Consider the following 14,847-nt stretch of genomic DNA (forward strand, 5'->3'; position numbering starts at 1 on the left):
AACTTGTATTCCATGAGTCCCACAGGGAGGTCAATTAGGGATTCCCCATGTAAGTCCCAAGGGTTATCACAACATTGATTCAAATTCCTGTAACTATCGGTGGCATGGTGGCGCAGTGGTTAGCACTGCTGCCTCACAGCACCAGGTCCCCGGGTTCAACTTCCAGCTTGGGCCACTGTCTATGTAGAGTTTGCACGTTCTCCCCATGTCTGCGTGGGTTTCCTCCCAGAGTCTGAAAGACGTGCTGGTTAGGTGCATTTACCCAAACTGGTGCCGGAATGTGGTGACTAGGAATTTCATTGCAGTCTTAGTGCAAGCCCTACTTGTGACTAATAAATAAATTTTACTTTTAACTGCAAGGGGAAACTTTTATTACAAGGACTGCAGGGGTTAAAGAATTTGGCCTTTCACCACTTTTTCAGGGACAGGCAGTAAATTCTAGCCTTGCTGGTGACGTTCACATCCCATGAATGAAGTTTTTAAAAATCATATGATACATGCCAGAAGAAATTTGACAGGGAGCATGTGAATGAAAATAATTGATTGCTCTTATATGTTTGGTAATGAATGAGGCAGAACAGGAATATAGTTAGTGCTTGGCTGATATTCATGTGGCGTTCCCAAGGGAAAAAGCAGATAGCATGAGTCCTGAAATAAAAGGGACTGTCTGCCGCACAGGTAATCTGCAAATAAGATTCAATGAAGCACAAGGCAGAGGAGCAGAATGAATGTGAATGCAAGCGACAGGTAGTCTATCTTACGCTGAGAATACAAGAGGCAACAAGCACCACAAATGGGGCCCATTGAGACATGGTGCATAATGGAAGGAAAATATCAATGTAGCTTCCAAATGTCCTGTGCGTAAGTGTTTGTATCAGATCAGACAAAGGCCACCAAGAAATATTTGGCCAGGATGGTCCTTTTTGCCCCCAAGGGAGCCAAGTTCCAGAAATTGACTTTATCAACACCTCTACTTTCTCAGAAGACTAAGGTAATTTGGCATATCCAGAACGACTCTCACCAACTTTGACAGATGCGCTATAGAAAACATACTTTCTGGTTGTATCACAGCTTGGTATTGCCTGCCCAAGACCTCAAGGAACTACAAAGGATATCAACGTAGCCCAGTTCACCATACAAACCAGCCTCCCATCCACTGACTGTCTACACTTCCTGCTGCCCCGGAAAAGCAGCCGGCATAATCAAGGATGCCATGCACCTCAGACATTCTCTCTTCCACCTTCTTCCATCAGGAAAAAGAAGAGTCTGAGAACATGTACCAACTGACTCAAAAACAGCTTCTTCCCTGCTACCGTCTGACTTTTGAGTGGACTTAAGTTTATCTTTCTCTACACCGTAGCTATGAACGTAAAACTATATTCCGCACTCTCGTCTTTCCTTCCCTATGAACAATATGCTTTGTCTGTATAGCACACAAGAAACAATATTTTCACGTGACAATAATAAATTAAATCAGTCAATTTGAAGCATATTGTACAGGGCTAAAACAATTTAAGTAAGAACTACTTGTTTATCAGATGTACTTTTTAATCACAAGAATTCTGGAATTCTCACTAGTGACCTCCTCAAAGAATATCCATCACTTGTGAGACAGAAGCAAGTTTCGTGAGAGAGATCAACTATTGTCGGAGGCCTCTGTGCCTTTTGTAGATGAATGTCGATTCGATGAACATTCTCTTCTGATGATGATGGTCCAATTGGTTTGTAACTTGTTGAGTAGTATCCGATTGCCGTTTTCAAAATTGTGGTTACGTAAGGCACACTCCAGTTCTTAGCTACTGCTCCTGGGTTTGGGCTTAAAAATTGGGTTCACATCCCAAGGTCAAAATGTGAATGATTCTCCCAGCTCCTTTCTAATGGCATGTACTGGAACCTGCTCAAAAAGGGCACGAGGCAGATTAGCATGAGATTGACAAGATTTCAATCTCATTAGCGAGTTTGGCACTCAATCTTCCCCCCTCCTGGAATGTTCTCACCTCCCTGGCAGGAGGTCACTACTGATCTCTGTTACATATGTGGGGCATATGCCCTTTAAGAGGATGGGTCAGGTCACCCACAGCGAGGGGTGACCCGCCTGGAAATCCGTCCCTACAGGCAGCTGAGGGCTGGAGCGCGAGGAACACTGATCATCAATAAGCTTGGTTGTGCTTGTGGTTTGCAAGCTGTGTCAGTTCTTTGGATCATGAAAGTGGTCATGATGGGGGGGGTCATGTCATGAGACATGATGGGGACACTTATCAGTGGTCAGGCATGGGGATCCACTGGGAGGGCACCGATGCCCCACTGCCACCAGCCTGTGTCAGGGAGGGTGTATTGAAATATGCTGCCAAAAGGGGATTGTGGGGGGGGGGGGGGGTGCGGGTTGAGGGGTGTCCTGATGCCCATGGAAGGACTGAAGAGGTCTCCCAGTGCATTGAGAGATCAGGGCACCCTTGTAAAATGGTGCCCAAGCGCTCTGAAGCTGAGCTCACCAACCGTTTAAGCCCTGCCCACCCAGTACCAGTGCAAAACCCTACCAAAAAAGTAACTGAGTGTGGGAGGAGTGAGGTGTGGAGCGTGACAGAGATTGGCACGGGGCGCTCCTGTTCTCTCTCTGTTACGACACTTTGGGTGGATTCCACCCATAGGAATTGATACCCTGAAAATCCAAGTCCCAAAAGTTCAACAGCAAGCTTCCACCAGCTTAATGGTTTGGTCGCTAAGCCCATTAGAAATAACAGCACTCAGCTCCTCGGGGGTAGGAGTTAGGCATGAATGGCAGGCATTGTGGGCAGGGGGAAGGAAACAGATGCCAGGGAAAGATATTCGAAGGGTAATGCACTGGTTTGAGAAAGATGGTTCAAAAGAGGAATAAGAAGAAAACTTGTGCCTGCGACAGAACAAAACTGAAAGAGAATGGGAATGGAATAGTATAATGAGTGCAGTCAATTCTATTAGATGTCTGTCCTTAAACCATTGTCTCTCAAAGCATCCTGTTATTACACTGCCTATTGCACAAATACAGAGTGTAATCAATCAGACTGAGCCAGAGGGGCTGAATGTTATTTCCTCATTTATATGTATTGTGTGTTACAGATGGAGCATTCAGACTGAAAAAGACTAAGATGTAGTGTAGCAGGAAGACAATGGCCTCACCATGACTTTTAAGAGCTGCTATTGACTACTCTGAGTTGTACCTACTAGAGTACACAGACAAATAGCTTCTGGTGAGTTGACGTTCAAAATGCAGCAATGAAAGTAATACCACAGGATTTTTACTGTTAACAGCTGATATCTCCAAGATATCACAGAAAATGAGTTCCGTTCCTCTGCAGACCACACGTTTAGTCAGATGACTTGGCGCAGTCACACAGAAACCAGCTTGATACTGAGAACAGAAAATGCTGCAGAAGCTCAGCAGGTCTGACAGCATTTGTGGAGAGAGAATAGGGCCAACATTTTGAACCTGGATGACCCTTCGTCACAGCTGCTCTGCCTCCCCGATTATCTGCTATCTTCAGAGTTTGGAAAAGTAGGAATGAATTTTCTCTGCTTAGAACACTTGGTTAAATTCAACAGCTTAATTCTGATGCCCTTGGGGTGAAGATAATTATTGTTTCGATACTGAGGTAACATGCTACATGTGATATATGACGCATAAGATTAATTAAGGTGTAATTCTAGATTTACATCAGAAGCATAACTAAGAACAAACTAGTTGCACAAGTATGTGTTAACACAAACACTTCTTAAACCAAGTCCAAACAAGACCAGTTATTGAACTGACAAGAGAACAATTCTCCTCTGGATGCAGTTATCAGGAAAAGAGTTGTTTGTTGGTGACATCAGTGCCCAGAACATCACTGCAGGATATTTTTCAGGGCAGCATCCTAGGCCCAACCATCTTCAGCTGCTTCATCAATGATGATCCCTCCATCATAAGATCAGAAGTGAGGATGTTCGCTAATGATTGCGCAACATTCAGCTTCATTCTCAGTTCCTCACTGAAGCAGTCCGTGACCTGGATGCAGCAAGACCCAGATAATATTCATGCTTGGGCTGATAAACTCGCTCTAATCGGATCAACAATCAATGATGGGCTTGCCATCAACACTGATACTCAAAACAGTCTCAGGAAAGATTAGGAAATTAAACATTTATATTCAGTATTGCACAACTGAACCACTCAGGGAGATTAGACAGATGACCATAATTTTAATTTATTAAGATTACATTGAATTGGATTTACTTCTGTTCTCAAACAATTTCCTCTCCAAAATTTTGACTTTCGTTTTTTTTGGAATTGCATGAGAGCGACTTTACTTCCTCTGAGTGCTGTGGTTTCCTCCCACAGTCCTAAGGATGTACTGGTTAGGTGCATTGGCTATGCTAAGTTCTACCTCAGTATACCCGAACAGGCACCAGAATGTGGGATTAGGGGATTTTCACAATAACTTCATTGCAGTGTTAATGTAAACCTACTTGTGACACTAATAAATTAACTTAAATGTAAGATAATGGTGTATTTGAGATTCTATAATTTCACAACATGTTCAAAAACAAGAAGTGAATTAATTGGAAGTATTAAAATCCTGAGGGGTGCCTGTGGAGAGGATGCTTCCACTTGAGGGAGAATCCCAGGCTCATTTTTAAAAATAAAAAGGCTGCCCATTTAAAACAGAGAAGGTGATGAAATTTCTCCTCACCTCAGATCTAAAAGGTTTATTCCTTATCCTCAAACTATGACCCATAGTTCTGGACTCCACTGGGAACATTCTGAATCAATCCTGTCTAACAGAAGGAGTGTACCCACAAAGTTTTACCTATATTGCATCTGCAAGCTCACTTCTGATCCTGGAGATTCATATCATTCCAGGACGCTTTAGCCTGCGGCACTCAATTTAAATCACAATGAATGAGTGAGTGGATATCTCCGTGAACCATCACAGGCAAAGGTGTTCTTTGCCTCCTTTAAGTGCATACAGAAGATTCTTTGAACAATCTGCCGCTGGGCTTCTTGTCTTAGATCCAGAGGAAGTGGTTAGTGCGGAAAATAAATTGGGACGCACGCAAACTTGAGGCACAAGTCAGATTTAATTCAAACACAGACTGGGGACGTTCACAGTAACTTCATTACAGTGTTAAGATAAGCCTACTCGTGAGTAATAAACAAACTCGGAACTTTGACTCCGAGCCCGTTGTAAACCCAAGCTGCTTTCTTTCGATTGCAGCCAGACAGCTCATCCATCGGGTTCTATCACTTTGCAACTGCGTTCAAAACCTCCACAGGGTAAAATTGCTTATCCAAAAGATACACAGAGCAGAAACAGCTGGTGAAAGGTAAGCCTCCTTACAGATGCTGACAGACCTGTTGAAAGGTAAGGAACTGTTTCGTTCATTTATTCGCACCAGTGCGAGAAGAGAGGTTCAAACATGAATTTTAACTGGAAAATGGGGCATTGGCCATTTTCTCCCCAGGACTAGCTATTTTTGAGGATGCAGAGAATTGCTGAGGGCACAACCTTTGCAGGGATATGTTGACAAGTCACTCTCGGAGTTCTTGTTCACGCTACAATTTTGTTGCTATTTGGAAATCAGGTGAAAATGAGTCTACAGAAAGAATGTGAAACATCGGTGTCATAGAGAAAAGCAGCAGCGCTGAACTATTACAGTATATTCAGCTTGAAGCCGCTTCCTCTTTTGAAAGATATGGGTCTCAGATTTTTGAGGACGTTTCATTCAAAAGACAGTGGGGGGAATTTATGAGCCGGTATGACAGAATGCGGAGTTTCTTAAGGCTAGATTTGGGAACTGGTAGAAAATAAACAGCCTTTCAAAAAACCGGTTTGGCTGGTAATTTACTGAACGGTGGAAAGTTTTAATAAAGAAGGGTCAGCTTGTGCCTACGGATTGGTGATAATTAAGGCACGATTTCTCTTCTAGGTAAAATCTCAGTCAGTTGGATTCTCCAGTGTGCAGTTTTGGGCGCCGTACTTACGCAAGGATATTTTGGCCTTGGAGGGAGTGCAGAGGAGGTTTACTAGGCTGATACCGGAGTTGAGGGGGTTGAGCTATGAGGAGAGGCTGAATAAACTAGGCTTGTACTCGTTAGAGTTTAGAAGAATGAGGGGAGATCTCATTGAGATGTATAAGATGATGAATGGGATGGATAGGATAGAGGTGGAGAGACTCTTCCAGCTCAGAAAGGACAGTAGGACTAGGGGGCACAGCCTCAAGATAAAGGGGGGGCGGTTTAGAACAGAGTTGAGGAGGAACTTCTTCACTCAAAGGGTGGTGAATCTCTGGAATTCTCTGCCCGTTGAGGTGGTGGAGACTGCCTCGCTAAATATTTTTAAGACGTGGGTTGATGGGTTTTTGATAAGCAGGGAGATTAAGGGTAATGGGGAGAGGGCGGGAATGTGGAACTGAGCCACGACAGATCAGCCATGATCTTACTGAATGGCGGGGCAGGCTCGAAGGGCTAGATGGCCTACTCCTGCTCCCATTTCTTACGTTCTTATGAATGTACAGATTCTAGCTGAGGGGACTTTGCCTCGCTTGGCGATCTTTGTCCTCATTCTGCTGAACACGCACTTGTTCAAAGTGCGGAATGCAAAAATACTCCGGACTGTATTCCGTGACTTAAAAAACCCTTTTTTGAGAGGTTAAAAACAAACCAATGTTAACACTGACAGAAGCAAAGCTAAGCTTAGTGTGCAGTGGGGCCAGGAAGAGGGAAATATATATAAATACTTAACTGCGGTGGAATGTGCCCACATCCCATGAAAAAAGTGAAACAAAAATCGCACAAAAGACAGATTTTCTGCTCATTATCACATTGCTGTTTGTTGGGGGGTGGTATTTGCTGAGTTTTTTTTAAACCTTGCAATGTAGTAAGGTTGTATCCAAAAGAGAAGATGCTGGAAAATCTCAGCAGGTCTGGCAGCATCTGTAGGGAGAGAAAAGAGCTGTCGTTTCGAGTCCAGATGACCCTTTGTCAAAACTTTGATAGAGAGTCATCTGGACTTGAAACATCAGCTCTTTTCTCTCCTTACAGTTGCTGCCAAACCTGCTAAGATTTTCCAGCATTTTCTCTTTCGATTTCAGATTCCAGCATCCAAAGTAATTTGCTTTTATTTTGTAAGGTTTTATATTGTCTCGAAGAGGTCTAGCAGCTTCTATGGTTGAACAATATCTATTAGTAACACATAACCATATACATATATACAGCATACAGTCCTGACTAGGCACTATCTTCATGCTGACTTATGCTGCTGTCAAGTTTAGAATGTGGGTGGTACTGTTCCCCCACGTTAATCCTTACAGTTCCAAATACGTTAATAATGCACCTCCTCCCCCACCCATTCTCACCAAGTCTTTACTCATTCATGTGTATTTTAAAAAAATAAAATCGCATGCTATTCATTCTCCCACAAATCTCTGATTTTATAGATTCAGGCATTCTGGAGGGTTTACAATACCCCTTTTCAAGTTTGGAGGAGTGTCAACTGCTTTGGGCTGACATTGTTGGTCTGGAGTTGAAGTCTATAGGGATTTAAGATTATTAGTGTTGCAAGTAGACTTGTATTAACACCGCAATGAAGTTACTGTAAAAATCTGCACCAACTCTCCAAAAGAGCAACAGAACCCTTCTCTCCATACTCTCCCAAGCAATTACCATGGCTAATCCACCTAAGCAACAAATCTTTGGACACTAAGGAAATTTAGCATGGCCAATCCAGCTAATCTGCACAACTTTGGACTGTGGGATGAAACCAGAGGAAATCCACTTAGACACTTGCAGACTCCACACCAAAATAACCTGCAAACTCCACACAGACAGTGACCTAAGGCCAGAATCAAACCCCAGACCATGGTGTTGTGAGGCAGCAGTGCTAACCACTGTGCCACCATACTGTCCACAAACTAGGATTTTATTCTGGATTTATTAATTAATTGAATTTAAATTCCACCAAATGCTATGGTGAGATTTGAACCCCTCTCTCCAGAGTATTAGCTCAAACTATTGGATTGCTAGTCCAGTAACAATGCCACAGCTATTATGCTTTGTTTACCCTATCCACAGCAGGAAAAAGTCCAACAATGCTACTTAGGCGAAATTAAGGACCCCAGATTCACATTTTGGAATGCTGACATATCCAGACTAAAGCACTGAAGATACTCAGCAGGTCAAGCAGCATTTGTGAACTAGAGTTAATGTTGCCGACTTTCACACTGACAAAAGGTCAAATTTGTCCAAGGGAATAGCTGATGGATCTCAACCTTATTGGACAGGGGGATGATTGGGTGCAAGTTTAATTAGTTTCTCAGGCAGATCCAGGAAATGATCCAGATGAATTCTTACCCCACATTATTTGGAGGAATATATTCATGATACAAGAAGTGTTAGTGAGCCAGATGGGTTTTTTTTCCCCTCATTCCAAGTAAATTTCTGCAACTCAACATTAAAAACATTATAAGGCACTTCAAATAAATAATTTTCCTTTAATCTTCCCTTAGAAAATCATATTGGACTTTAATTTAAGTCTCCACACCTTTGCTAATATATTTAATTGCTACATGTTGCGTGGTTGGAAATGGAATGTAGCAATTAAATACCTAAGCTGCTCTTAACTCACTCTCCTATACAGAGGATGAAGGAAAACAGGGCAGCATGGTGGTTAGCAGTGCTGCTTCACAGTGCCAGGGATCCAGGTTCAATTCCAGCCTTGGGTCACTGTCTATATGGAGTTTGCACATTCTCCCCGTGTCTGCATTGGTTTCCTCCAGGTGCTTTGGTTTTCTCCCATACTCCAAAGATGTGCAGGTTAGGTTGATTGCCTATGCTAACTTGTCCCTTAGTGTCAGGGGGATTAGTAAGGTAAATATGTGGAGTTATGGGTTGGGGAAATTTCAAGAGTTAGCCAACTGAGTCTTAAACTAAGACAATTCAAAACTCAAGGCAAATATTTCTGTGTAAAGACATAACCAATTTATTTAACATGAAAACACAATACAATACAAACATACAGCTGACCAGAGCCCCACGGATAGAGCTGCAAAACCTTTCCGGAAGAACTGAGTTATTGAGTCAAATACAGATCAATTATACTTTTTCATAATCAATAATTCTGTCTTCCATTAGCTTAGAATCAATTCCATTTAATAGCTATACATCATCAATACAAATCTCTGTCAACTACCTCAGCCAATCATTAGATACTTAATAGCATGGGTGATATCTTTGTCCAACTCATTCTGGACATATTCTCCCCTATTGGCACTTACCAACTCCCTGTTGCTAGGTAATGACTACTACGAGGTCAAATGAACATTCCTACTGGCTCACTGCCAAGTTGAATAGCTATGTGTTCCTGTGTCCAGGTTCATATCTATTTTGTGTCTGGGCATTGAATACATTTATTCATAATGTTGCATAATGTGGTCCTGCTTAGGAATGCCATCCGACAAGACTTGCTGACTGACCTGTTCGCAGACATTTGGTTTTAAACTAATGATTGTTACCATCATGTCTTTTGATAACTTTAGCTTGGCCAAAGTGTACAATACATTGAAATACATTTAAAATATCAGCATGTATGTTTAAAATCATAACTATTTGTTTTGACTCATTTACTGCATCCACATATGTGTAAGCTGTTTGTGTTAACTTACGCAATAATCATTTAACTCTTTACTGATTCCTTGTACTCTGAAAGACTGCATGCTGCCTATGAATTAAATTGTTGTTGGTGCAGGCTTTATGGGCCAAATATCATCTTTCTGCACTGTAGGGATTCTATGATTCTATGTCTACCAGGCCCAGGGATATTGAAAGAGCCAGCATTGTTGAAGTAAGAACAAAGGTTTTTTTAAGTCGATTTCAGGCTTGGAGTTCTTCAACTACTTGGGTGTGACTGCCCTCAGGAATCAGTGCTCTGGTACCTTTCATGCTCCCTGATGCATCGCAGCATTCAAAACTTGGACTCCAGCTCATTAAGTCCGAGCCAAAGTCCTTTGAGCTGAAGATATTGGTATTCACCAACACCCACGTTTTACAGCTGCCCTGCCACCTTTGTTGCATTTAATCTAACTAATTCAAGTTTAAGTTTGTAAATATTGCTCAACAATTAATTTTAGCTCTATTAAATAGATTAACTAGTTCATCTACGCATACCTCCCCAGTCCTGGTTTAAACTACAGCCCTAGTTTAGAGACAGAGAGGCAAAAACATAAAACTCAACAATTAATTACCCACCTAACTAATGCATCTGGACTTCAGCTCTTAATGTCTCTCTCTGCATCTCTTGGAACACCCTTTGTCTTGTAATAGTCTGGAACAACACTTGCTCCCTCACCGCACTGAGTCCTTTCACTCAGCAATTCCTTCTATCAAAGTTGTATCCTGTCAAGCTGGCCTCCAATGCCATTTACTTAAAAGGGGTCTCACCTGAAGGAAGAGCCTCACAGTATCAGGATGCTCCTCAATTCATACCCTTACCTGGTGTTCACAAATGTGAAGTTTCCAGAGGCTTTGTGGCCTTTTGGTTAAGATCAAGCATCAGATCAAGTCCAAGATGGGGTGCAATGCCTTATCTTGTAAGCTTGGATCTTGTATGCCTATCTTATGGGGACCATGAATTGGATTCAATATGAATTGGATTCAATATGAATTGGATTCAATATGAATTGGATTCAATATGAATTGGATTCAATATGAATTGGATTCAATATGAATTGGATTCTGGAGCAAGCAAGGAGATGGATTAAGGGCTTACTCCATCCACTCTACACATTGGCTTTGTGACTTTAAAAATGGAATAAAAATTAAAGTTGTTCCAGATTGATCAGTGGACATTGAACAGAAACCAGAATCATAGCTGATCTTTCTCTTGCATCATCCTAGAGGCAACTATAATGTCCCAATTACCACCCTCGCTGAAATTATGTCTGCTTAGATTAACAGTTTGAATGTAAGACTTGCTTGGTCTATGAAGCTCTGTACTCACTGCCACAATTGAGACATATTAGGATCCTCAGGGGGCTGGAGAGGGTAGATGCTGAGGGATTGTTTCCCCTTATGGGAGAGTCTAGGACCAAAGGAGATAATCTCAGATAATTTAAGACAGAGATGAGGAGGAATTTATTGTCTCAGAGGGTAGTGAATCTGGAATTCTATACCGCAGAGGGTTGTAGCGGTTGGGTCATTCAAGGCTAAGATAGACAGATCCTTAATCAGAATCAAGGATTATGGAAATAAGATGGGAAAGTGGAGTGAGGAATATCAAATCCTCAGGCGCAAGGAGCTGATGCTGAACTTGCCCAATCTGCCATTGCAGTGGAGTTGAGGATTATCAAATCTAATCAGTCATGATCACATTGAATGATGGAGCAGGCATGATGGGCTGAATGGCCTACTTCTGTTCCTACATCGCATGGTCTCAAGAAGATAAATAACACATTACCAACCCAGCATTAGGTAGGTGTCCCCTTTCCATGGAAAAGTACCACTGAGGATATATCTGAGCTGTTTAACAGTGAAAAGAAGAATAACGGTTATGTCTTTGTTTAAGTTGTTATGCATTATGACAACCGAAATTCTTGGGCTTCACAAAAACCAGGTGATATGGTTTGCAAAGCTGAGGGAGGGACAGAATTAGTGTGTGAAAACTAAGTCCCTGTTAGAATTAGACAGTGAATTTCATTTTATGTCAATGAGAGTTCCGTCTGTTAATAAGGCTTTTCCTTTCACTAGGATCCTGAATCAAAGACGTGAGTGAAGATGAAGATTGCTGCATTTAACATTCAGCGGCTTGGGATAACTAAAGTCTCCAAGCCTGAAGTTCTCGCAACAATTGTCAAAGTGGGTATCATTGTCATTTTAGTGGTGTAAATTGTGCATTAATCTGCACTCAAGACTTCAAGCCATCTAATAACACAGATAAGCTAACAATTCAAAAGACCTCACCCCATCACACGCTTCACAAATACCATGACCAAATCCCAAACTAATCTTTTAAAAAAGTGAACACAGCAGAGAATTGAGCAGAGTTGGCACTGAGCTCTGAGGAAGGACCATCCAGACTTGAAACATTGGTTCTATTCTCTCTCAGTAAGAAGTCTCACAACACCAGGTTAAAGTGCAACAGGTTTATTTGGTAGCAAACACCACTAGCTTTCGGGCTTTGCCCCTTCATCAGGTGAGTGGGGAGTTCTGATTACAAACAGGGCATATAAAGGCACACACTCAGTTTACAGAATACTGATTAGAAAGCGAGTCTTTACAGCTAATCAAGTTTTAAGGTGCAGACAATGTGAATGGGGAAGCATTAAGCATAGGTTATAGGGATGTGTATTATCTCCAGACATGTCACACTATTTGTAACCCCCATGACTTGCCTGGGCTTGCAACATCTCACTTACTGTCCTGTCTGGAGACAATACACATCTCTATAACCTATGCTTAATGCTTCCCCATTCACATTGTCTGCACCTTTAAGACTTGAATAGCTGTAAAGACTCACTTTCTAATCTGTATTCTGTAAACTGAGTGTGTGCCTTTATATGCCCCATTTGTGATCAGAACTCCCCTCTCACCTGATGGATGGGCAAAGCCCCGAAAGCTAGTGCAGTTTGCTGCCAAATAAACCTGTTGGAATTTAACCTGGTGTTGAGAGACTTCTTACTGTATTTACCTCAGTCCAATGCCAGCATCTCCATATCTATTCTCTCCCCACGGATGCTGTCAAACCTGCTGAATTTTTGCAACTTTGTCTGTTTCAGATTCCAGCATCCACAATAATTTTTCTTTATCTCGGTATTGAGAAGACTTTCTTCCTTTAGTTATCATTTTCTGCATCTTTTTGTGTCCAGGCCTTGATTCACCTTGTAGTCACTGGCAAAGTGTTCAAAGAATTGAGGGTCAACACAACCTCTTCCACAGCTGGTAATGAAGCCAGTCTTATGGACAATGGCAGATGTGGGCAAGTCCAACATAACCTCCTCGCTCCTGTACTCCGTGCCCTATTAATAAAGCCCAGGATACTCAATGCTTTATTAATTGCTCTGTCCATCTGTCCTGCCACCTTCAATAACCCATGTACATATTCACCCAGGTCCCTCTGCTTATCCCTTATTTTATATTGTCTCTCCATGTTCTTCCTACCAAAATGCATCACCTCACACTTCTCTGCATTGAACTTCATCTGCCACCTCTCTGCTCACTCCACCAACTTGTCAATGTCCTTTTGAAGTTCTACACTGTCCTCTTCATGGTTCATTATACTTCCAAATGTTGTGTCATCCACAGACTTTGAAAATGTTCCCTGCACACCAAAATCATTCATATAAGTTAGGAAAAGCAAGGGTCACAATACTGCTCACAAACATGAAGTTTCCAGAAGTTTTGTGGCCTTTTGGTTAAGATCAAGCATCAGATCAAGTCCAAGATGGGGTGCAATGCCTTATCTTGTAAGCTTGGATCTTGTATGCCTATCTTATGGGGACCATGAATTGGATTCAATATGAACTGTCCCTGGGGGGACAGCAGCATAAATCTTCCTCCAGCCTAAAAAGTATCTATTGACTGTTACCCACTACTTCCCATGTTCAGCCAATTTTGTATCCATGTTGCCACTCTCTTTCATCCCATGAGCTATAACTTTTCTCTCAGCTTTGTTGTGTGGTACTGTATTGAATGTATTCAGAAAGTCCACGTACACCACATCCACAGCATTACCTTCATTGACCTTTCTGCAACCTCATTGACCTTTCTGCAAAAAAACTCCATCAAGTGAAACACGTGCCGGAATTTTACCGCCTCACCCGTCCAAGGCTCTTAAGATCCCACCCAAGACCAAATAGAGAATGCCGTTCTGCAAGCCTCACCTGCCCGATTCAGATGAAGAGGTATAACTCCAGCCATGATTTCCTCTGTAGAAATCCATGCTGGTTTTTCCTAATCAACCCACATTTTTCCATCTGACAACTAATTCTATTGCAAATAATTGTTTCTAGAAGCTTGTCCACCTCTGATGTTAAACTGACTGGCCTGTAACTGCTGGGGATAATCTTATAACTTTTCTTGAACAAAGGTGTAAGATGTGGGTTTTTGATAAGCGAGGGGATTAAGGGTTATGGGGAGAAGGCAGGAATGTGGAACTGAGCCACGACAGATCAGCCATGATCTTATTGAATGGCGGGGCAGGCTCGAAGGGCTAGATGGCCTACTCCTGCTCCTATTTCTTATGTGCAGGTTCAGTTGATTGGTTATGTTCAATTGCCCCTTAGTGTTGGGGGGATTAACAGGGTAAATACATGGAGTGTAGGAATAGAACTTCGGTGGGATTGTTGTTAGTGCAGGCTGGATGGGCCAAATGGCCTCCTTCTGCACTGTAGCAATTCTATGATTCCATAATTTGCAATTCTGCAGTCCTTTGGCACTTCCTCTGAATCTAGAACAGGCTGGAAGATTAAGGCCAGCACCCCTGGAATTTCCATTCTCACTTCCTTCAACGTCTTTGGATGCATTGCATCTGATCTCGGTGCCTTGTTAGCTTTCAGTATCAACAGTCTACTTAACACTTGCCCTTTATCAATTTTGAACCCTTCTAGGGACAGAATTTCCTCATCTGTCACCACGTACAGGGTAACATCTACCTCCTTGATGAAGATGGTTACAAAGTATTCATTTAATACCTCAGCCATGCCCCCTGTCTCCATGTGTAAATTCTCTTTATTGTCCCTAATCAGCCATACTCCTCCTTTTATCACCCTCTTTCCATTTATATGCCTGTAGAAAACTTTGGGATTGCCCTTTATGGTGGCTGCCAGTCTTATTGCACCTAT

General features: G+C 42.2%; 2 protein-coding genes across 6 annotated transcripts in view; one reads left to right on the forward strand and one right to left on the reverse strand.

The window, feature by feature from the left end:
• LOC145335837 (uncharacterized) overlaps positions 1-14,847 on the reverse strand; it is a 104,361-nt gene that overhangs the window by 70,974 nt on the left and 18,540 nt on the right. The window lies entirely within an intron of this gene.
• Positions 4,828-14,847, forward strand: part of LOC145335868 (deoxyribonuclease gamma-like) — a 51,111-nt gene continuing 41,091 nt past the window's right edge. The window contains exons 1-2 of one of the 4 annotated variants that reach the window (XM_080181623.1): positions 4,828-5,340; positions 11,756-11,863. In XM_080181623.1, coding sequence (XP_080037749.1) covers positions 11,783-11,863 — 81 coding nt within the window. In that variant the 5' untranslated portion in view covers positions 4,828-5,340; positions 11,756-11,782. Of the gene's footprint in view, positions 5,341-5,361; positions 5,379-11,753; positions 11,864-14,847 lie in introns of those variants that run through there. The other 3 variants (XM_080181601.1, XM_080181609.1, XM_080181616.1) reach the window with 3 other exon arrangements.

This window comes from Carcharhinus amblyrhynchos, chromosome 3 (assembly GCF_965287045.1).
Source record: "Carcharhinus amblyrhynchos chromosome 3, sCarAmb.v2.hapA, whole genome shotgun sequence".
Lineage (NCBI taxonomy): Eukaryota > Metazoa > Chordata > Chondrichthyes > Carcharhiniformes > Carcharhinidae > Carcharhinus > Carcharhinus amblyrhynchos.